Raw genomic sequence first — 23449 nt, forward strand, 5'->3', positions numbered from 1 at the left:
TCTTTATAATCATGTTGATATGTGCTCAGGGAAGCATTCTCATTTATCCTAAATGCTGTTTGCAAAGAATTGATAGTATTAATAATATTTTCATTTCAAATTTTATTTTTGTGAATCTCCTCAAATTCAAGATGTCTGATATACACCATAGAGAGGGATAATAATGATAGGAATTATTTGTTTGAACTGTTTAAATTAGAATGGGCTGGAAAATACTCCCGTTTTAACTAACTTTTGGACTACCCCAAAAATAACCAATTATTAGACGTAACTTTATGTTAAATTCCTTGCACCTTGTTTTTGTTAATCAGCTTACAAGAAAGCACTGGTCATGCATCTGTATATGTTACTTTTGATGTACTATTCATAGGTTGGTTTTCCATCAAAGAATAACTCGCCAAGCTGTGATTACTCTCGTCAGGATTTTGACAGTGATGAAGATTTTTCAGCTTTTTTCTCAAGTATGACAGATTTTACGTTTTATTTTGTGATTCTTCATAAAAATACACATTCTGAAAAACATTGCATTTTAACAACTTCAGATTTTTGCTAGTGTATCATTTGAAGGTTTACTGTAGTTTGATATACAGATTTTCTGCTTTGGAACATGATACTGTAATCACATTTCCTTTGTTTTTTAACTTTATTTTTTTGCAAAATATTATGGGATTGTTCAACACAAAAATTAAATCATTTTACGTCATTTATTATTTATTGGATATAATTAATCTAATAAATAAATGGAGTTATTCTGTCATGCTAGATGAAAAACCATGTAGTTTAAGAATCTATAGTATATGGCATGCTTCTCATTGTCATTATACCCCCCCCCCCCCCTCCTCAAACATCGTGACTGTACTGCTGAACAGTGAAGTTTGAGTATTCCATCCAACTGTCAATAACATACATGTACATGTATCTCAGTACATTTTCCCCAAAAACTTCAAATCATGGCCTTTATTTGTTGACTTTCACAGAGTGTAGGGTACATGACATACATGCATCAATCTACCTCTGTCCTTTGAGTCCTTCTGCCACACATTGTGGTCATCTTTTATTTTTTTCTTCAAATCAAGTCGTATATCTGTGTTTTGAAGATATTCATGTATACATGTACATGTGTGTGCTTAGTAGTAGAGTTGCTAGAAGAGGATATTCCCTTAATTTGTCACTAGAATGTTTTACCACCACATGTTTTCGGTTTATAGTTACAGTGTATAACAGTCTTGTTTTTGTTTCAGGATACCGGTCAGAGGTGGCAGACACTGTTCGTCAGGCAGTCCTCTTACAACCAGAGCTGGCATTCAACTTTGCCAAACAGTGGCTAGAAACTACCATGTGTAAACCTATAGAAACAGGTAAACTACCATGTGTAGACCTACAGAAACAGGTAAAGTACCATGTGTAAACCTATAGAAAAAGGTAAACTACCATGTGTAGACCTACAGAAACTGGTAAAGTAGCATGTGTAAACCTATAAAAACGGATAAAGTACCATGTGTAAACCTATAGAAACTGGTAAAGTACCATGTGTAGACCTACAGAAACAGGTAAAGTAGCATGTGTAAACCTATAGAAACAGGTAAAGTACCATGTGTAGACCTACAGAAACAGGTAAAGTACCATGTGTAAACCTATAGAAACAGGTAAAGAACCATGTGTAGACCTATAGAAACAGGTAAAGTACCATGTGTAAACCTATAGAAATAGGTAAAGTACCATGTGTAGACCTATAGAAACAGGTAAAGTACCATGTGTAGACCTACAGAAACAGGTAAAGTACCATGTGTAAACCTATAGAAACAGGTAAAGTACCATGTGTAGACCTATAGAAACAGGTAAAGTACCATGTGTAGACCTATAGAAACAGGTAAAGTACCATGTGTAGACCTACAGAAACAGGTAAACTACCATGTGTAAACCTATAGAAACAGGTAAACTAGCTTGGGTAAACCTATAGAAACAAGTAAACTAGTTTGGGTAAACTTACAGAAACAAGTTACTCTAGGTCTTTGAATTTGTATATAATATTAAAAAAATTACCATTACCTGAATAAAACAATTGACAGGGAAGAAGAAGCTTAACAGTTGCTTGTATGTTTCATCACTTTAAGATTATGTATTCATCAACTTTCTAGGTAGCAAATAAATAAAATGTCTATGTAAGTAAGTACAGCTGCAGTATTAAAGATATTTCCAGTGCACTGTTCAGTATTTCTTAGAAATATCTGGTTTTGCTGCTCAAATACATGCCTTTTGAGTTCAATTTTTCCTGTGAATTCTTTGTTGTTTTTTTTCAAAAATTAAACCTTACTGTTCACTTTGTTAATTCACAGTTGATCAATTGATTTTTAGGTACAGATGCTGGTGAGCTGTGTAACTTGTCTTCTCCATCTTTCCTTGAATGGGATGCCATGACACTGTTCATAGAGAGTGTGATGTCACGTATAGGGTTGACTGACTTTACCCCTGATCCTGATGTAGGAGTGGCTCTACTTAAAAGTGCTCTAGCCTATCAGTCACAGGTGTGGAACTAATGATTTCTTACATATGCATGAAATTATGTTGATTATGACTGAAAAAAAGGAAAACCCCACAATAATGACAATTAAATAACTGGAAAATGATTTTGAAGTTAGAATTTTCTTGTAGGAAAACCCCACAATAATGACAATTAAGTAACTGGAAAATGATTTTGAAATTAGGTACTGAAAAAAAGGAAAGAAAAAACTAGGGATGTCAATTTTGTCAATAATTCATATTCGAATATTCTATGAAAGTATTCGAATATATTCGAATATTCGATAAAATAAATAAAATCTGTATTATTTTAAATATGCATCATCCTACAATCATGAAAGGTTTAGCGTAGGTATACTTACATTGGAAGTAAAATTGTATGAAGACTTTTGTAAGTGTACAATAAGAAATTCCATTTGATATTTGTCAATCTTTGAATTAAATAATTGATTTAGATGTAGAAAAGTATAATTTCAACAAATGAAACGTGTATTTATAGTAGCTCCAACTGAGGAACCATTCGTCTTACAAAAGACAAGATAGTCGTAACGGTATACTGTTCAGATTTCAATACATGTAATGAATTACAATTATCTGCCTAATAAGAGATATGATTATAATCTTTGATACAATGTAAACAAATATTTCCATAGACAATTTTCCTAGGTAATTAACTAATTTCCCGATAATGAATATAAAATTCAGGATTATGTACAACCCAAGATAATCAAGTAATTTACATATTTATTCTGAATTTAAGCCCTTTAGGCAATATCAATAACAGACTAATTCTCTCGGACATTCATTCAATGATCAATTAATTTATACTCCACGCCTTTTAAACATTCTAAGATTTCATTTTGTTATCAAAACTATGAAAGTACGTTTTGTGTTACACATAAAGCATCATTGTACAATTCTTTAACACCTTACTCAAAACAAAATACATGTAATTTAGTAGATCTATTAGTATAAGAAAGTAGTGAAAGAAATCAGGTGATCGAAATTGATCGCTAGTAAATTAATCAGGGATAATCCCAGCACTGTTCTAATCAAAATTTATTAATAACAGTACTTCTTTTTATGAAATCTGAAAAAACACCGAATATTCGAATCTTAAATTCATATTCGAAAATCAACTCATCGAATGAATATTCGAATGTTCGAATATTCGTTGCCATCCCTAGAAAAAACCCATAATAATGACAATTAAATAACTGGAAAATGATTTTGAAATTAGGTATGTACTGAAAAAAATGAAAAAAAAAAGAAAAGAAAAAACCCACAATAATAACTATAAATTAAATGGAAAATAATGTGGAAATTGGGTATTGAAGAAATAAAAAAAGAACAGAAAAGAAAACCCCCACAATATTCACAATTAAATATTAAACTGGAAAATGATTTGAAATAAGGTATGATTGTGAAATTAGGTATGATATCTATGTAAAACTACCTTTATTTTTTATTTTATAAAATTTTTTTATAAAACATAATTTTTGGGTTTTGACAGGATCCCCTAATTTTGTCCAGTTTGCTGTCTTGTTTGTCAGCTTTAGTGATTTTCCTAAAATACTCCAGAGAAACTATCCCAGCCATGCTGGAGAAGGTGAGAAATGGCTTCTTTTTTCAAAAAATATCTTTCCCACACTGCTTTCTCTACATTCTCTCTATCAGTGGTTCCATCAGGGATTTCTGTTGTATTTTTTCTCTCTTTCAAAGTTGATTGTCTGATAGAAAGTAATGAGACCTAAGTTAACTTGAGCTGAGTGTTTTTTTTCCTCGACAGATATTTTCAGGAGTAACGTTTGCTTTCCCTGGACAAAATAAAAGTAACAGAAGTCGCTCTGTGAAGAACGTCAGGCAGCATGCCTGTTCTATGCTGGTGACCATCTGTAAAACTCAGACTGATCTCATATTTGTAAGTATTTATAGATACAAAAAATAGTAAGTAAAAATCTATATCCACGCAAGAATATCTATATTATCAAACACATACTTCATCCTTTTATGAGCAGTGTTGATCAATTCTAAACTTATATTTTGATACAGCCAGTATTTGATGAACTGTACCGATACATACAGAACATCTCGCGAGATACAGAACAGCTGTCTCAGATGGAGAAATGTATACTCACCGAGGCTCTTATTCTTGTGTGGTGAGGAATTTCTATCCATGTTTATTCTTTTTGTTTGAAAGAAAATGGTGGTTAGTATCAATGGAAAAAAAAATTTATAATATATATATATATTATAATATATAATATATTAAAATATAAAATATATTTTGATTTCACATTTATTTATGTATTACATATAATGACTGGTTTTTAGGTCACCTGAGCCGAAGGCTTAAGTGAGCTTTTCTGATCGAAATTTGTCTGTCGTTTTTGTCGGCGGCGTCATTGTAAACTTTTCATAATTTCATCTTCTTCTCCAGAATCACTGGGCCAATTTCAACCAAACTTGCCACAAAGCATCCATGGGTGATGGGGATTTAAGTTTGTTCAAATGAAGGGCCACACCCTCTTTCAAGGGGAGAAAATAGAGAATTGGTGAAAAATTAATAGCATCTTTTAAAAATCTTCTTCTCAAGAACCACAGGGCCAGGAAAGACGAAACTCATGTGGAAGCATCCTCAGGTTGTGTAGATTCAAGTTTGTTCAAATCATGACCCCCGGGGGTAGGGAGGGGCCACAATGGAGGATCAAAGTTTTACTTAGAAATATAATGGAAAAATCTTTAAAAATCTTCTTCTGAAGAACAGCAAAGCCATGATGAGTCATATTTATATGGAAACATCCTCAGGTAGTGTAGATTCAAGTTTGTTCAAATCATGACCCCTGGTGGTAGGGTGGGGCCACAATGGAGGATCAAAGTTTTACTTAGAAATATAGTGGAAAAATCTTTAAAAATCTTCTTCACAAGAACAGCAAAGCCATGATGAGTCATAATTATATGGAAACATCCTCAGGTAGTGTAGATTCAAATTTGTTCAAATCATGATGCCTGGGGGTAGGGTGGGGCCACAATGGAGGATCAAAGTCTTAAATAGAAATATATAGGAAAATTTCTTCTTCTGAAGAACTGCAAAGCTATGATAAGTCATTTTGATAAGGAAGCATCCTTAGGTATTGTAAATTCAATTTTGTTCAAATGATTACCCCCGGGGGTAGGGTGGGGCCCAATGGGGGATTGAAAATTTTACATAGGAACATATAGGAAAATATCTTCTTCTCAAGAACTGAAAATCATGTTTAGTCATTTTGATATGGAAGCATCCTCGGGTAACGTAAATTCAATTTTGTTCAAATGATGACCCCCGGGGCAGTGGCGTATCCACTGTAACGGGGGGAAGGGGGGGAAGTAGAGGCAGTGGGTCTGGGGGCTGCATTGAAGCCCCCAGTGGGTCTAGAGCAAGGCCCTGGTGGGGGTCCAGGAAGCTGACGAATTCTTACAAAGAAGAGATGTTTTTTATGCCCCGCCATTAATATGGCCGGGGCATATAGTGTTTGTCATGTCCGTCTTCCGTCCCTCCGTCCTTCTGTCCTTCCGTCTGTCCTACCGTCACACTTTGCGTTTAGCTCTGTTCAAAGCTCAGTTTCAAAGAAACTATCCAAGATATTTTTATCAAACTTCATATGCTGATAGATATTGATGAGAGCTATGCAACTGCACCAACATTTTTTTGACCTTGACCTTTCCTTTAACCTTGACCTCACTTTTCTTAAATTGGTGTGTAGCTCAGTTTTAAAGATACCATTCAAGATAGTGTAATCAAACTTCATATGTTGATACATACTGATGTAAGCTATTCAACTGCATCAACATTTTTTGACCTTGACCTTTCTTTTGACCTTGACCTCCCTTTTCTTAAATTAGTGTTTAGCTCAGTTTTAAAGATACCATTCAAGATAGTGTAATCAAACTTCATATGTTGATACATACTGATGTAAGCTATTCAACTGCATCAACATTTTTTGACCTTGACCTTTCTTTTGACCTTGACTTCACTTTTCTTAAATTAGTGTTTTGCTCAGTTTTAATGAAACCATTAGGGATATTTTTAACAAACATCATATGCTGATACATACTGATGAGAGCTATTCAACTGCATCAACAATTTTTGACCTTGACCTTTCCTTTGACTTTGACCTCACTTTTTATCTCAGTTTTAAAGATACCATTCAAGATAGTGTTATCAAACTTAATATGCTGACACATACTGATGAGAGCTATTTAACTGCATCAACATTTTTTGACCTTGACCTTTCCTTTGACCTTGACCTCACTTTTCTTAAATTAGTGTCAAACTTCATATGCTGATACATACTGATGAGAGCTATTCAACTGCATCAATATTTTTTACCTTGACCTTTCCTTTGACCTTACCTCACTTTTCTTAAATTAGTGTTTACCTTAGTTTTAAAGAAACCATTCATAATATTTTTATCAAACTTCATATGCTAATACATGCTGATGTAACCTTTTCAACTGCATCAACAATTTTTGACCTTGACGTTTCTTTTGACCTTGACCTCACTTTTCTTATATTAGTGTCAAACTTCATATGCTGATTCATTCTGATGTAAGCTATTCAACTGCATCAATATTTTTTCACCTTGACTTTTCCTTTGACCTTGACCTCACTTTTCTCAATTTGTGTTAAAATGTTGCATTACTAATATACCCTCGGCTGGGCATTCATGTCCTATGGACATATTTCTAGTTCCTTGATTTTAGGATAATGGACATATAAGTTCTACATAAAAAAAATTCAAATGGGGGGCGCACACCTGGCGCGCTGGCCCTGGATCGGCCTTTGCGTGGGTAGGGTGGGGCCCAATGGGGGATCGAAGGTTTTACATAAGAACATATAGAAAAAATATTTCTTCTCAAGAACAGAAAAACTATGTTTAGTCATATTGATATGGAAGTATCCTCAGGTAGTGTAGATTCAAGTTTGTTCAAATGATGACCCCTGGGATAGGGAGGAGCCACAGTGGGGGATCAAATTTTTACAAAGGAATATATGGGAAATTTATTTAAAAATCTTTTCAAGTACAACAAAGCCATTTGTTAAATTGACATGGAAGGTAGTTTAAAATTCAAGCCCCCCCCCCCCCCCCCCCTCCCCCACTCCCAGTAATCTTTTCAATACTGAACTGATTTGTGCTTTTGCTTAGCCAATGTGCTCAGGTGAGTGATGTGGCCCATGGGTCTCTTATTGAAGTTGTTTGGGTATGGTATTTTTGTGGTAAAAGTGTATTATCATTTTCAGCAATAGATTTAATAATTATGAGAAACAGTCCATATTTCTTGAAGAAATCTTACAACCAGCTAAGGAATTGTGGCTGTCAGAGCAGTTTAAGTTGTAAGTTTATTTTCATTATACTCCATACTTACCATCAAAATGTTTCATTTATACTCTATATTGATTAAAGTACACATTATGTATACTGTATATGTGTACATGTAATCCAATCTGTGGAAATAGCACATTTATCAACAAACTGAATACCATTTTTCTGTTATGTATAATGTGTTTATTTTCCAGGGCCTTCAGTGGAGCAGACAAGTGGATGTCTTATATTGGCTTAGATCAAGCCCCAGTAGAACCAAGTTCTGAGGACACATGTGGAATCAACAGGTCACATGTGAGAGCTACTTCCACTAAATTAGAACTATAATTTGGAATCATATAATAATTTTACCTCTGCAAGTTTAGTTGTGTAACTGTAGTGGTTTTACATTGATATCAGTTTTAAGTGGAAGTTTCTGCGTCAACATGATACTGTATTTAAGAAATTAATGTATGATTTTGGGCATTATAGATAACTTATTGTATAACCATGCTGATGGCAGTGCTAAAGAGAAGCAAATGGCCAGAGGAGATTCAGGTTTGATTTAATTTCATTTATCACGAACAGATTTAGTACAAGTTCAAGTTGTATTTACAATTGACAATTACATACTTCAGAATGGTGAAGCTTACCTTAATTTATTGTGGTCCAATGGGTTGAGATATTAAATTTTTGTTTTTATCTTCAGCAAACAGTATATACTTTTTAATAATGTGTAGGTTGCAGAAAATGGGGGATTTGTACTTCTGAAGAAAGAGGATGGTTCTCTTATATTAAAGAATCCAGCAACTGTCCATGTCTCCAGAATGCTGGAGAACCTCCTGCTATTTATGAAGTATGTCATTACTTCCTGTGTGTCATTACTTCCTGTTTGTTAATTTTGGTCTCTACATTTCATAAGTAATCAGGCCTCGAAACCATAAACTGGGAACAGACTTAAGTCAAAATTTCAAATGAAAATAACTTCTGAAATAATATTTGATAATCAAACAAAATTTTCATCATGTGTTTGTATTTAAATATTATATGAACATGGACTTTGCTTAGTCCTTCCATTATTTTTAATCATTAATTCCTATTAGCTTCATCAAAAAGTTTCATGCCCTACATTTTGCCAGATTCTGTCAATTTATTTTAAACAAAAGTCAATTTTGTAGGAAATTTTTGTGGCCAAGTTCCAAGTGGGACCAAAAATCTCAATACCCCCCTCCCCCCAATGCAAATTTCTGAAAAATCTTGATAGAATGATGCACGTCATTTTTTTCCAGAAAGTTGGCTTTGCGGCAAGAAAATGATTTTTTAAGCATTGGGCACTTGTTTTATTAACCCTCTCTAGTAATTTTCAGGATGTGGCTTAAGTATTTTGTAATGAAGAAGTAGAATACTTGTCATTTTTTTCAAACTTGCACATTAACATGTTATTGTTTACAGAAGTATGAATGGCAGTTGGCATCCAGAAATGTTACAGAGACGACATCCAGAATTTGAAAAGTCCTTTGATCTGGTAGAGAATGAAAAATATGCAATTTTAGGTACTTAATTTTGTAATATGTTTAACGGTACAAGCATTGGGGTGAGAGCAGTTGTGTGATTATCACTGGATGTACCTATAGCTCTCTCTTTAAATTTAGATCCACCTCCAGTCAAACGACATGATCAACCCTTACTTAGTCTAGACTGTGACTTTACATGTCAAAATTTAGATGCATTTCCATGTAAATGAATCTAAAAAGTGCAGATTTATATCTCTGCTGGGCAGAGACCAGAAGAGCTTGTCTGTTGCCTGTCTGTTTGTTTGTTTGTAAACAATTTTTCAAAATGCTACTCCTGCATTTTCAGTTGGATTTCAATTTAACTTGGTATGCAAGTAGACTACACAAGATACCTAATTCTATAATCAGTTTTTAGACTTTTTTGTGAAATCTAATGAAAATGCTACTCCTCCTACAGTTTTAGTCTGTTTTCAATCAAACTTGCTTCACAAGTAGACTACACTAAGTTACCCAACTCTGAATATCTGTTTTGGATTTTGATGAATGGTGTTACCATGGCTACTGAAATAAAATATCTTTGAAATTCTTTCAAAAGGGGCACTCCTCCTACAGTTTTAGTAGGATTGCAATAAAACTTGCCACACAAAGAGACTAAAACGTGGATCATTAATTTATTATGCCCCGCCATGAATATGGCCGGGGCATATAGTGTTTGTCATGTCTGTCTTCTGTCCTTCTGTCCTTCTGTCTGTCCTTCCGTCACACTTTGCGTTTAGCTCTGTTCAAAGCTCAGTTTCAAAGAAACTATCCAAGATATTTTTATTAAACTTCATATGCTGATACATACTGATGAGAGCTATTCAACTGCATCAATATTTTTTGACCTTGACCTTTCCTTTGACCTTGACCTCACTTTTCTTAAATTAGTGTTTTGCTCAGTTTTAAAGATACCATTCAAGACAGTGTAATCAATCTTCATATGTTGATACATACTGATGTAAGCTATTCAACTGCATCAACATTTTTTGACCTTGACCTTTCTTTTGGCCTTGACCTCACTTTTCTTAAATTGGTGTTTAGCTCAGTTTTAAAGATATCATTCAAGATAATTTAATCAAAATTCATATGTTGATACATACTGATGTAAGCTATTCAACTGCATCAACATTTTTTTACCTTGACCTTTCTTTTGACCTTGACCTCCCTTTTCTTAAATTAGTGTTTAGCTCAGTTTTAAAGATACCATTCAAGATAGTGTTATCAAACTTCATATACTGATACATACTGATGAGAGCTTTTCAACTGCATCAACATTTTTGACCTTGACCTTTCCTTTGACCTTGACCTCCTTTTTCTTAAATTAGTGACAAACTGAATATGATGATACATACTGATGAGAGCTATTTAACTGCATCAATATTTTTTGACCTTGACCTTTCCTTTGACCTTGACCTCACTTTTCCTAAATTAATGTTTAGCTCAGTTTTAAAGAAACCATTTATAATATTTTTATCAAACTTCATATGCTAATACATACTGATGTAAGCTATTCAACTGCTTCAACAATTTTTGACCTTGACCTTTCTTTTGACCTTGACCTCACTTTTCTTAAATTAGTGTCAAACTTCATATGCTGATACATACTGATATAATCTATTCAACTGCATCAATATTTTTTCACCTTGACCTTTCCTTTGACCTTGACCTCACTTTTCTCAATTTGTGTTAAAATGTTGCATTACTAATATACCCTCAGCGGGGCATTCATGTCCTATGGACATATTTCTAGTTTATTGCTGTTATCATAGTTTCAAGTCCAAGTCCTTCTTTTTTCTTCCTTTGTTATAGCTACAAACCAGTAAAGCTTGTGAGAGACTTCTGGTTTACAAAGAGTATTTAATCTACTATCTTTCTGCAATTTCCATTAAAGTTAAGTCAATTATTTATTTGCGAACTTTTCTTTGGTTATTGCGAGAACATAGTTTGGACAACCATATGCAATTTAAGGAGGATTGTGGGTACAGAGTTTACTGCTGAAATTAAAAAAAATTCTATTGGATCAATGTACAGTAGTCCGAATTTTCCCTTTGCCCAAGTGTTGTCATAAGAGCTCACTGTCCAAATCACCCAACAGTCATTCAAGGACCATGTAATGTATGAGTTCCTTTATCATTTTATACTTACATGTATAAAGTTCATCATATAATTTTCACAGTCCTTCAATGGCAGACTGTCAAATGATATAGCATTTTTAAGGGAAAAAATGTTTATTATGTGATCTGAATTCATCAAACACCATGTTAATTCATTTAAAGGGAGATGCTGTTGTATGGTATATTACAATTTTGTCAGATTATAAGGTATGGTAAAAGCAAATTCTGGAATGGTGGATCATTAGGGATCACTGCTTAGCAACCCCCTGTGTGAATGATTAGTTGAACCTGTAAATGATCAGGACTCTCTTACACCATATTACATCTTTCTGAAAGTTTATGAAATATTCTAGAGCATGATGCAGGTCAAGGTCACATCAACAAAGGTCAAAGGCATGGCATGCAATACATTTTCAGAAAATTTCAACTTTGTAAACATGTCATTTGTAAATCTTAAACAGATCTGATTATTTGAAATATTTTTAAAAATCTTATGTAAACTTTATATTGGACAGGAATCCCTATGCCCAGTGTGGACAATACCAGTTCTCCAGTGTGTAAGAACCCGGTCACAAGAATGCAGAACTTCCTTACAACAATGCATGATTACAGGTGTGTTGAACTATTTCATGATTACAGATGTGTTAACTATTTCTTGATTACAAGTGTGTTAACTATGTCATCATTACAGGAGTCTAAACTATCTCATGCGTACAGGTTCGTTAACTTTCTCATGTCTACAGGAATGTTAACTACATGTATCTCATGATTACAGGTGTTAGCTATTTCATAATTACAGTTGTGTTAATTATCTATTGATTACAGGTATGTTAATTATCTCATGATATCAGGTGTTTTAATTATCTCTTGATTACAGGTATGTTAATTATGAGTACAGGTGTGTTAATTATCTCATGATAACGGGTTGGTTTGCTATCTTATGATTACAGGTGTGTTAAATATCTTGTGTGTGTTAATTTGAAAACCAATTCTATATTTTGATTCATGTTTTCTAGAGGGGTAAAGAAGCATATAAATACTTTATCATAATATTAAGGGTAAATTTTATTTGTTTAATTGTCATTAGTAAAATGTATCATTTTATTGAGGCTATCAGTGTATTTCCTTGTAGCTGCCACATCGTGGGTAATGCCGGTCAGTGCTTGGGATACGAGTTCTATGCCATTCCTTGTCTTCCGCAGTCTCTTCTATCAACTGTGTTCACAAACCTCGACTATCTACCAGATTACAGAACCAAACCATTCATCAATATCCTTTATTGACAGATGTCTTCATTGCCTACAACTGATTAATATTTGTGACAAGATTTATGCTTATAAGGTTTAATTAGAGGAGGTTCAATTATATGCATGTACATACCTAATACTGTTTATGCATATTTTGATATACTATATAAGATATGATTCATGTACATACATGTTTGTACATATGGATACATACATGAAGGGAAAACCCTGAGGAAAAAAAAACAAATTAGAGATTGAAATAACTTGGGATACACATTTTCCATTCTTACATCCATACAATGCAAGTGAGTTGAGGCAAAGTATAGGTGTTTTTATGCAAATGAACTATTAAAACATATAAGGGCTATACATATTATACAGAGATTAAAACTTATTGTGTAATACATACTTGGTACCCACAAGATATACACTGTTCATGTATTGTGTCTCAGCCCTTGAATTGATAGAGATACTAGTATATAAATGCAGTAATTGTACATTGTAATTCCAAATTCGAGAAAAATGGATTTTAAAATTTGAATTGCTAACTGTTTAAAAGAAATTTAAAAAGACTGACGCATTATTTCATCATCTTCTTCCCTTAACTTCCCTGTAAGAGTCATATTGAAGCCATACATAATCAACTGTCCTAAGGACCTATACAGTGTAGCTGTGATACCATTGTTAGAGTTTGTTTGTCCTTATTTTTATCAGGTAAGTGAAATCAGACTTGATGACTCCATGAGAAATTTAAAAAAAATATGCAGTAAAGATGTGCTTAAGAGCACAAAGATTAATTTTTTTTTGTACTTTTCTTACAGAAATTGAATTCACAATGGCAGCAAATTAACCAAAGAATAAGGTATGGAAATTAAGTGCTGTCTTAAAATTTTACAAATGAATATGACTCAGCAAGGCTTTAGTTGTACACTAGCTGTCATTTAGTACGCATAATTTTTTGTAAGGAAATTTTGATATAAAGTATTTGCGAAAAAAAGAGATAAACTTTTCTATCATTTATTATTCTTTGTCCCATTGGTGTGAAATAATTGTTTTTTTGTTTAAAGTGAAGATGGCTGTGAGGACAATATGGAGACACAGGAAATTCTTGAAGACCAACTGACTCGACAACTGACAAGGGAATACATCGACTTATTAGGTAGGAACAGCATTATTAAACTTACAAACTCAGTAGGGAAAACATTGACTAGTTTACTATAAGTCACTTTTTATTTGCGAGAACTCTATTGTTGCGTATTTATGCGAGACTGTCTGCTCGTGAAAATTTCTTTCTCATAATTTTATTTAAGATTTTATAGAGCAATAACAAAAATTCGTGTATTTCACTAGTATTTCACAAAAATATGGTGTTGCAAAAATTAAGTGATCTATAGTAAGTACAGAAATAATTTATTCAATCATGGGAATAATTACAGATAAGGAGAAGCTTATAAACTTATTAAAAAATACATGCTGTTTTGTCACTTGTATGGTTTTTGAAGGAGTAGCTTAGTAAAGTTGTTAGCGAACACATTGACTTGTAAAGTACGTTGTACATGTATGTACATGGGTAACTTAGAATGATTTAGGGTGACTTGTTCGATAAGTGAAGTAAAGGAATAACTTTCAAACTCAATTAGGAGTACACTTAATTAAGTGTATGTTAAAATGCACAGGAGTATCATGCAAACTCACCAGGAAATTCCTTGAGTTGTTAAGAACAGACTGAAGATAGTGCACATTAATTAATCAGATAAGTACAGGATTAGTTAACTTCCATGCAAGCAGGCAATGCATTGACTTCTAACGAAGTCAAATTCTAAGGTGGGAATGAAATACAATGACTTGAAAGTATACCATCTAATTATCTATGTTGTTCCAACACTAGATATGATTAGATGGATATACATGTATTATGGCCCTGTCTGTCTATTCAACTGTCTGGACAGATTTTTTTATGCTTTAGTTGGTTTTTTTATAATGATAAGTTATGGAACAAGTTCTGGTTTCAGGGTATTTTGCTCCCTCTTTGTCTGCATATACATACATGTAATGTACAATAGTTTAGTAATGCCCCATGTAATTTTTATTTGGACAAAGTCCAATTTTTTGGTCTGTTCCAGGAATGATATTTCACAAGTTAAAACAAGAGCCTTTGTCTGATGATGCTAAGATGGACGATGCAGAAAATGTTCCAGTGTCACATAAGGAAGAGCCAATGACAGACCTCGGACAAATGTGTATGAAGTGTGAGGTCAGAACAACGTTTATTAGCTCACCTGAGCTGAAAGCTCAAGTGAGCTTTTCTGATCACCCGTTGTCCGTCGTCCGTCCGTCCGTCTAGCTGTCTGTCCGTCTGTCTGTCCATTCGTCCATCTGTAAACTTTTCACATTTTCGACTTCTTCTCAAGAACCACTGGGCCAATTTTAACCAAACTTGGTACAAAGCATCCTTGAGTGAAGGGGAGTTTAAATTATTAAAATGAAGGGCCAGGTTCCCTTCAAAGGGGAGATAATCAAGAAAATACAAAAATTGGGTGGGGTCATTAAAAAATCTTCTTCTCAAGAACCACTGGGCCAGAAAAGGTGAAACTTATGTGGAAGCATCCTGGGGTAGTGCAGATTCTAAATTGTTCAAATCATGATCCCCGGGGGTAGGGTGGGGCCACAATAGGGAATCCAAGTTTTACATTGAAATGTGTAGTAAAAATCTTTAAAAATCTTCTTCTCAAGAACCACTGGGCCAGAAAGGCTGAAACTTATTTGGAAGCATCCTTGGGTAGTGTATATTTTAAATTGTTCAAATCATGACCCCTGGGGGTAGGGCAGGGCCACAATAGGGAATCCCAAGTTTTACATTGAAAAGTGTAGTAAAAATCTTTAAAAATCTTCTTCTCAAGAACCACTGGGCCAGAAAGGCTGAAACTTATTTGGAAGCATCCTTGGGTAGTGTAGATTTTAAATTGTTCAAATCATGACCCCCGAGGGTAGGGTGGGGCCACAATAGGGAATCCATGTTTTACATTGAAATGTGTAGTAAAAATCTTTAAAAATATTCTTCTCAAGAACCACTGGGCCAGAAGAGCTGAAACTTATGTGGACACATCCTGGGGTAGTGTAGATTCTAAATTGTTCAAATCATGACCCGCGGGGTAGGGCGGGCCACAAAAGGAGTCAAGTTTTACATTGAAATATGTAGTAAAAATCTTTAAAAATCTTCTTCTCAAGAACCACTGGGCCAGAAAAGCTGAAACTAATGTGGAAGCATTCTGGGGTAGTGTAGATTTTAAATTGTTCAAATCATGACCCCCGGGGGTAGGGCGGGGCCACAATAGGGAATCCGAGTTTTACATTGAAATATGCAGAAAAGATCCTTAAAAATCTTCTTCTCGAGAACCATTGGGCCAGAAAGCTGAAACTTATGTGGAAGCATCCTGGGGTACCTAGTGTAGATTCTAATTATTCAAATCATGACCCCTGGGGGTAGGGCGGGGCCACTATAATCACTACGGGGGGGGGGGGGGAATCACATGAAAAACAGCAAGGCCAAAGTTACTCAGGTGAGCGCTTATATATGTGATACATCTAAAAGATCAACTTTATTTTCCAATTTGTGAATTTTATTGAAAAAAAACTACAAGGCACTGAGAGACCACATTCTACTGCCAATCCAATTGTTTGAGCCATAAACTGTGTAGATTCCTTTTCTTTAAAATGTATCCATCTCAAAATTTATTTTATTTTTCTTTTTCCTTCTTAATGCCTTGAAAAATTTCAGTGGAAACTATTTTAAGGTTCATCACCTCCACTCCCCCCCCCCCCCCCCCGTTTATTCATGTAAAATTTGGATTTAATGATGATTTTTAAAAGTTTAAGAGAAAATCTAAATTAAAATTGATAATGGAACAGTATCACCACATCTTGCATTCATAATTTGACAGAAATGGCTTTTTGATTTGACCAATTTTAAGGGAATAATAGTTGAGAATTCCAGTGAAAGTTATCTCTCTTATTAGAGTATTATTGAACCTTAAACTTATATAGACACCCTGCTATAATAATGGTGGATATAAAAAAAAAATAAACAGAATTCCTACTTTTCCTCTTCCCTATTCAACATTGGTGAAATAATCTCCCTCAAAATTTAATTTCCTTTTCCCACAACATCATAGAAATTTATCAACTGGTAACACCTTTGCAGATGTGCAGAGGACCAAAACAGGGGATGAAAATGTTTTCTCCTAATTTTGCAGAGTATACAGTCTTCTTTGATGTATTTTTTCAGTGTGCTGATTTGTATTTTTTTATTGTTATACAGAAGATATACAGTTGAACTTTGGTATCTCAAACACCATATCTCGAATACCATGCATATGTGGAAGTTATTTGGACATCCCAACCCCTTATTCTTTAACTAATTTACCTTGGATATATCAAATCCTCGGATATCTTGAATTTTTTTCTGGGTCCCCATTGAGTTTGAGATAATGAGGTTTGACACTATTTTTATTTATTGTCATACAGAGTATATATCCCTCTGTGTCAGATGTATATTTTCATTGTTACAGGCCTCTAAGTGGCTTCTAAAATTTAGGTGCCAGCTCGTGCCTTATCAAAAAAAATTTAGTCACCAGGAAATTTTTTTAAGGGGCCAACTTAAAAAGTTAATAGAATATAGGGACCCATGACGTGCCTAAGAAAACACAACATGTAAATAATTTACTCTTTTTTTTTTTTAAATTTCTTTTCTTTTTTTCAAAAAAAATGTTAAAAATGAGAATATTCCGGAATTTGACGATCACCAAGTCAATTTAAAATGTTCACCAATTTGGAGACTTAAGAAATTTTTTTTGGTGCCAATCAAAAGCTTTGGGCACCATGGCGACTAAACTAGTCGCCAATTAGAGCCTTGTGTTATACAGGGTACATGTATATACCCCTCTGTCATTTGTATATTTTCATTGTTATTCAGAGTATATACCCCTCTGTGATGATGTGTGTGTTTGGGGCCCTGTCATGGAGGGACACCATTGCCTGCAATAAGTCTGTTTCTCTGTGTTGGTCTACAACCAGACAAGTAAGTGACTTTTAAAATTCCAGAGGACCAGAGCTGTTAGTACATGTATATAAACTAGCAATGTATGGAGCTAAAAGCTAATGTCATTTGAATGCTTATTCTGCAGATGGTGAAAAAGAATAATTTTTGGATCCGATATACATGTACCTTATATACATTTGTTTTTACAGTTGTTCAGCAATGGGAATATGACTCTGGACATTGCCACTAATTTTCTGTGTAGTGTCATCTATGGACTACAGATGCATGGACAACATGAGGGTCCGCTAGCTCTCTTACTAGGACTGGTGATGCAGATGTATGAACTCTTGGTAAGCAGTAATATGCTTGATGTTTTGCATTCAGTGAATACTATATGTTCCCAAATACATGTATATGTGAGGAATTTATTAATGCTTAATTTTGCTTGCAAGATAAAATTACTGGACTTTTTTTTATATAAATGAAATATGTGTAAAACTTTATCGAATGTCCAATTGCCAATTCATGTTCTCACGATGTGATGTCTACGAGTCATTTTGTGATGTTAAATACTTGTGTAAAAAGAATCTACATGTACATTATGCCCCAAGCTACTGTAAGCATACTTTTTTTCCCACAATGTCATAATTCTGAGTTTAAATTAATCCCATATGAAAAAAGTATATCTCCAGAATTCCTATCAAATGTGGGTTTATATTTTGCTTTATATTGTCCAAGTGCATTCCTTTACAGTTTTTGTTATCAAAATTACAATGTCACCTTTCATGGTAGCTCAGTTGGTAGAGCGCTCACTCCGTGATCGGAAGGTCATGAGTTCGAATCTCGGCCTCGACTGACCTAAGTCGATAAAAAATAGGTAGCAACTGTTCCTTCACCATGCGCTCGGCACTCTGAAGTGAAAGTTGCGGGTCCTTCGGATGAGACCTTAAAAACCAAGGCCCCGTGTCACGGCAGACGTTGGCACAATAAAGACCCCTCACTGCTCAATGGCCCTGAGTGCCGAGTAAAGGTCAAAATTTGAAGCCCTTCACCGGTATATGGTGACGTCTCTATATGACTGAAAAGTTCTCAAATGGGACGTAAAACAACATACAATCAGTCAATCATGTAATGTCATTTAACACTAAGTTACATGCATGAAATGTACATGACTGTTATACTTAATAATCACTACATCTTAAGAGCTAAGGAGTCAGTAAGTTCAGTATTGTGATCATGGCTTGCAGCACCATAATATGAAGAATTTAGAATATACAATCATCACATTCTAAATCATATCTATACAGAGCTGGCATATGGTTTAAGAAAGACATCCACTGATTTTGAGTTTATTCTGTATAAACTTTAATATGATTTGATCTCAATCTTCATTAAATCATATTAGTAAGCAAATATCCTCATGTAGTGAAGGTTTATTTTTATCCAAATCATGGTCCTTAGGCACCGAGGAGCCACAACAGGGGCCAAAGTTTATGTGACAGTGTAGGGAAAATATCTTTCTCTTAAGAACAACATGGTCCCAACTTGTCATATAACTGGGGATGTAAGCATCATGACGTATCAAATAAACATGCAATAGGGGACTAGAAATAGACACTAAAATATATTGAAAAATCTTTAAAAATCTGAAGAAAACCTTCAGGGACTCAGCTTGTCATATTGATATGCCAGAATCCCCATGTAGTGTAAATTCAACTATGGTCAAGTCATTGCTCTTAGGATTAGGGTGGGGGTCAGAATTTTACATAGGAATATAGAGAAATTCCTTTTATTTAAGTCTGATAAAGAACAGATATGGAATAGTCATATTGATGTAAAACCTCCCACATGTAGTGTAGATTCAGGTTTGGTGAATTAAATGTCTCTTGGGGAAGGGTGTGGCCACAATAAGGGATCAAATTATATGGGAAAAATTACTCTGTCACGAACTCTGTCAAGAACAGTGTGGCTCATGAGCCTCTTGTTTAATGTTACTAAATTTAATTTCTTGATAATGTGTAATGTATTCTTGCATCATTTAAGCCTTTTTCTTGTTATTTTAGAGACCCTCCTTTCCAGATTTGTACAATGTTTTACTACAGATTCCAAATTGTAATCCTTCAGATCTGAAGGTAGGAATGCCATTTATTTTGTTGAAGCAGGTTATAAAATACAGCTATTTATAGAGTCAGTGCATAATTTAGAAGGTCAAGGTCCTTAATTTGCGTTTTGATCAGTTTATGATTTTGTTATACATTATCTGACAATGAATTATTTTCAGGATCTTGATGCTAAAGTCCTCCAGATGGCAGCACAGAAGCAAATAATGAATGACAAAAAGAAACGAGATGCATTTAAGAAGTTGCTATCTGGTGTGATAGGGGTAAGTACTAATGACACTTAAGTAACATACTTGTAAGCATATTAAAAAAAATTAAAAAGTACCTGAAAGAAGTCAGCATTTTAACATTTTCATACAGAATTTTACATTTCTATATTTTTATAAATGATCTTCCTATTCGCATCCCTGTTCCTAATTTGAATCATTCTTCAATAATTTCAATAAGAAATTTATTTAAAATAAGAAAGGTTCCATTTTTACAGAAAAGTGTTGGTGAAGAGTTTAAACGGGAGACACAATACAAAGACCTACCTCCAATATTTAGAATCAAACCTCCCAAGTCCTCAGGGGTCCTAGAACAGCAGGAGGAGTCAAGTGGTTTATGTGAACTCTTTAGCCCATCTGATGATTAAATGAGAACAATGTAGGGGACATATTGTTTGAATGCCTTCAACTTTGCATTGGATTGATGGAGAGGAAATGTCATTTTAAGAAGAATGTGATAATTAAGGATATCACTAAGTTATTAAGAATATGGGATTTAAAAGTGTGATATTTAAGGATATATGTAATGAGTTATAAAGAATATGGGGAAAAATCATGGAGTCAAATCGGTACCTGAACTTGGATGTGTTTAAAAAAATTAAGGAATTAAAAAATCATTGTCATAAATAGGATCATGCAGATAAATATGTTACCAATGAAATGGCTTGGATGACATCTGTTTACTAGTGCTTTGATTTAAAACAAAAAAATTTGATAAAGTGGTTGTGAAAATATAAAAATTTTCATATAACATGGTGCAATTGACAATTCTGCTAGAAATGGGAAGACAGGAGCTTCTCTCTGTTGTGTTTTGCTGGACATACATGTACAATGGAGAGACAATTTGATGGTGGAAATATACATGTAGAATGTCCTGAAATTTGACCTAATTGTTTAAAAGATTATTAAAATTTGCAGTATTGACTGAATAAATTAAAATATACACATGATTTATGCCTTATGAATTCTTACTAGTGCATTCTAGACAGTCAAAATTCCACAGAAATGGCTGAAAGACATCATAATGTTTCCATGTTAAATATTATGAAAGTGAAACCAGTGAGAAAAATACAATAGCCTAGACCACGATTCAAACCTAGGCCCCCTGAATTACAAGACAATTGCACTACCAACTGGGCTATCTGGCCACTGGTGATTTAAACTGTCTGACTGCCACAAAAGCAAGCCAAATTACTGGTACAGATCAGATTATCTGCATTATTATTTAAATGAAGACATCTACTAGTAGGTTATTCTTTTAACATGTTTCAAACTGGCTCAAGTAAGCTTTTCTGGTTGAAAATTGTCTGTCTGTCTGTCGTGTGTTATCTGTAAACTTCTCACATTTTGGACTTTTTTCTCCAGAACCAATGGACCAATTTCAAACAAACGTGCCACAAATCATCCTTGTGTGAAGGGGATTCAAGTTTGTTCACAGTATTTATAAAAATTTGGTGGCTTCTTCTCAAGATCCACTAGGCTAGAAAAGATGAAACTTAGGTAAAAGCTTCATTTCATAGTGTAGATTGAAATTTGTTCAAATCATGACCCCCAGGTGGAGGGCGGGGCAACAACAGGGGATCAAAGTTTTTCAATAGGCATATATACTGTAGATTCCTAAATATACGCGAGGAATAAATTATTGCGTAATTACGCGAGAAGCAACGCTCCCGAAATAAAATTACTTGCTTTTATTTTTATGATGCTTTAATGTATATAAAATATCTAGATAAATCACCCATTCGCGAATTATTGTTCTCGCGATTTAACGTCCTTGGGCCAATTCATGATATTAAGTACTCGCGTAAAATAAGGAATCTACAGTAGTAAATATAAAAATCTTCTCAAAAACAGCAAAGCCATTAATAATCATATTAATACAGAAGCATCCTCAGGCAGTGTAGATTCAAGATTGTTCAAATTATGACCCCCAGGGTAGGGCAAGGACACAACAGGGGATATGTAGTATAGGGTGGGGCAGAAATGGGGGGTTTTAAGTTTTAAATAGGAACATATAGTAGAAGTCTTCTATTTTTTTTTCCCTTTGAACATCAAAGCCATGATTAGTCATATTTATATGAAAGTTTCTGGAGGTAGTGTAGATTGAAAATTGTTCAAATCATGACCCCCTTGATTAGAGTGGGGTCATAATGGGCAATCAAAGTTTTACATAGGAATTAAATTCAATTAATACATAGAAAAAATCTTTAAAAGTCTTCTTCTCAAGAATAGCAAAGCCATGAGTAGTCATATTTATATGGAAGCATCCTCTATAGGTAGTGTAGATAGGAGTGTTTTCAAATCATGACCCCCCCCCCCCCCCCCCCGGAATAGCCCGGTGGGGCCACAATGGGCAACCAAAGTTTTACATAGGAATACATTGATAGGAAAAATCTTCTCAAGAACACCAAAGCCATGATAGTCATATTAAAATGGAAGCATTTTCAGGTAGTGTAGATTGAAGTTTCTTCAAATCATGATTTCCTATGGTAGGGTGGGGCCATAATAAGTGATCATGCAAAGTGTTAAATAAGAATACATATATAGGAAAAAGATTGCTGCTGATGAAGAAGGGGTCATATTTACTCAGGTGAGTATTGTGGCCCATGGCACTCTTTGTATTCTTTATGATAAAATTTTTACTATAAATATAATATTTGTTTTGCAAAAACCTTTATTTGTAAGCATAATTTTGCCTTATTGTCTCATAATGTCTCATGAATACCGTACAAGAAATGCTTTTTTGTAGAAAATAAAATGACTTGCAAGAAAATAAAGTCATACCAATTTTAATCACAGAAATATTTAAGTTAAGTTATAATACTATTATTATATTATTATTATTATATTATAAATTGTAACATTATGTTTAAAAAATGCATTTTGTCTAGATTAGAGAATTTAGTTCTAAGATTCATCCACATGTCGATGTAGAAATTGAAAAAAAAAAAAAACGTAAAAAACAAACAAACAAAAACAAAAAAACAACAACAAAACACGTACCCCCTCCCCAACCCCACAAATCACACAAATCACAAACAGAGAGAGAGAGAGGGACGTGAATCCTCTTTTCTCACCGAGGCCTAAACCAGAACATTTTATTCCGTTGTAAACATTTCTGAATTTAGAGACACCCAGAAAAAAATATACGGAAGAAATTGGTCATATTATTTCCTTCTCTTAAAAAATATGTCGAACTATGCTTCAACTTTGAAAAATCTTTGGTGAAAACATGATATATATGTCGAT

The 23449-nt window shown here is 34.1% G+C and overlaps 2 protein-coding genes across 2 annotated transcripts in view; one reads left to right on the forward strand and one right to left on the reverse strand.

Moving 5' to 3' along the window:
• Positions 1 to 21150, forward strand: part of LOC133182363 (exportin-5-like) — a 30954-nt gene extending 9804 nt beyond the window's left edge. The window contains exons 11-32 of the mRNA XM_061317178.1: positions 371 to 461; positions 1242 to 1358; positions 2356 to 2525; positions 4034 to 4129; positions 4310 to 4441; positions 4573 to 4679; positions 7802 to 7894; positions 8078 to 8177; positions 8355 to 8420; positions 8603 to 8718; positions 9315 to 9415; positions 12045 to 12141; positions 12662 to 12795; positions 13390 to 13490; positions 13598 to 13638; positions 13844 to 13935; positions 14900 to 15030; positions 17749 to 17853; positions 18024 to 18164; positions 19878 to 19946; positions 20096 to 20197; positions 20419 to 21150. Of these exons, the coding sequence (XP_061173162.1) occupies positions 371 to 461; positions 1242 to 1358; positions 2356 to 2525; positions 4034 to 4129; positions 4310 to 4441; positions 4573 to 4679; positions 7802 to 7894; positions 8078 to 8177; positions 8355 to 8420; positions 8603 to 8718; positions 9315 to 9415; positions 12045 to 12141; positions 12662 to 12795; positions 13390 to 13490; positions 13598 to 13638; positions 13844 to 13935; positions 14900 to 15030; positions 17749 to 17853; positions 18024 to 18164; positions 19878 to 19946; positions 20096 to 20197; positions 20419 to 20568 (2352 nt within the window). The 3' untranslated portion in view covers positions 20569 to 21150. The remainder of the gene's footprint in view (positions 1 to 370; positions 462 to 1241; positions 1359 to 2355; positions 2526 to 4033; positions 4130 to 4309; positions 4442 to 4572; positions 4680 to 7801; positions 7895 to 8077; positions 8178 to 8354; positions 8421 to 8602; positions 8719 to 9314; positions 9416 to 12044; positions 12142 to 12661; positions 12796 to 13389; positions 13491 to 13597; positions 13639 to 13843; positions 13936 to 14899; positions 15031 to 17748; positions 17854 to 18023; positions 18165 to 19877; positions 19947 to 20095; positions 20198 to 20418) is intronic.
• Positions 1 to 23449, reverse strand: part of LOC133182373 (B9 domain-containing protein 2-like) — a 613772-nt gene that overhangs the window by 371473 nt on the left and 218850 nt on the right. The window lies entirely within an intron of this gene.

Source organism: Saccostrea echinata, unplaced genomic scaffold, assembly GCF_033153115.1.
Source record: "Saccostrea echinata isolate AGI-Se365-2 ecotype Australia unplaced genomic scaffold, CSIRO_AGI_Sech_v1 ptg000009l, whole genome shotgun sequence".
Lineage (NCBI taxonomy): Eukaryota > Metazoa > Mollusca > Bivalvia > Ostreida > Ostreidae > Saccostrea > Saccostrea echinata.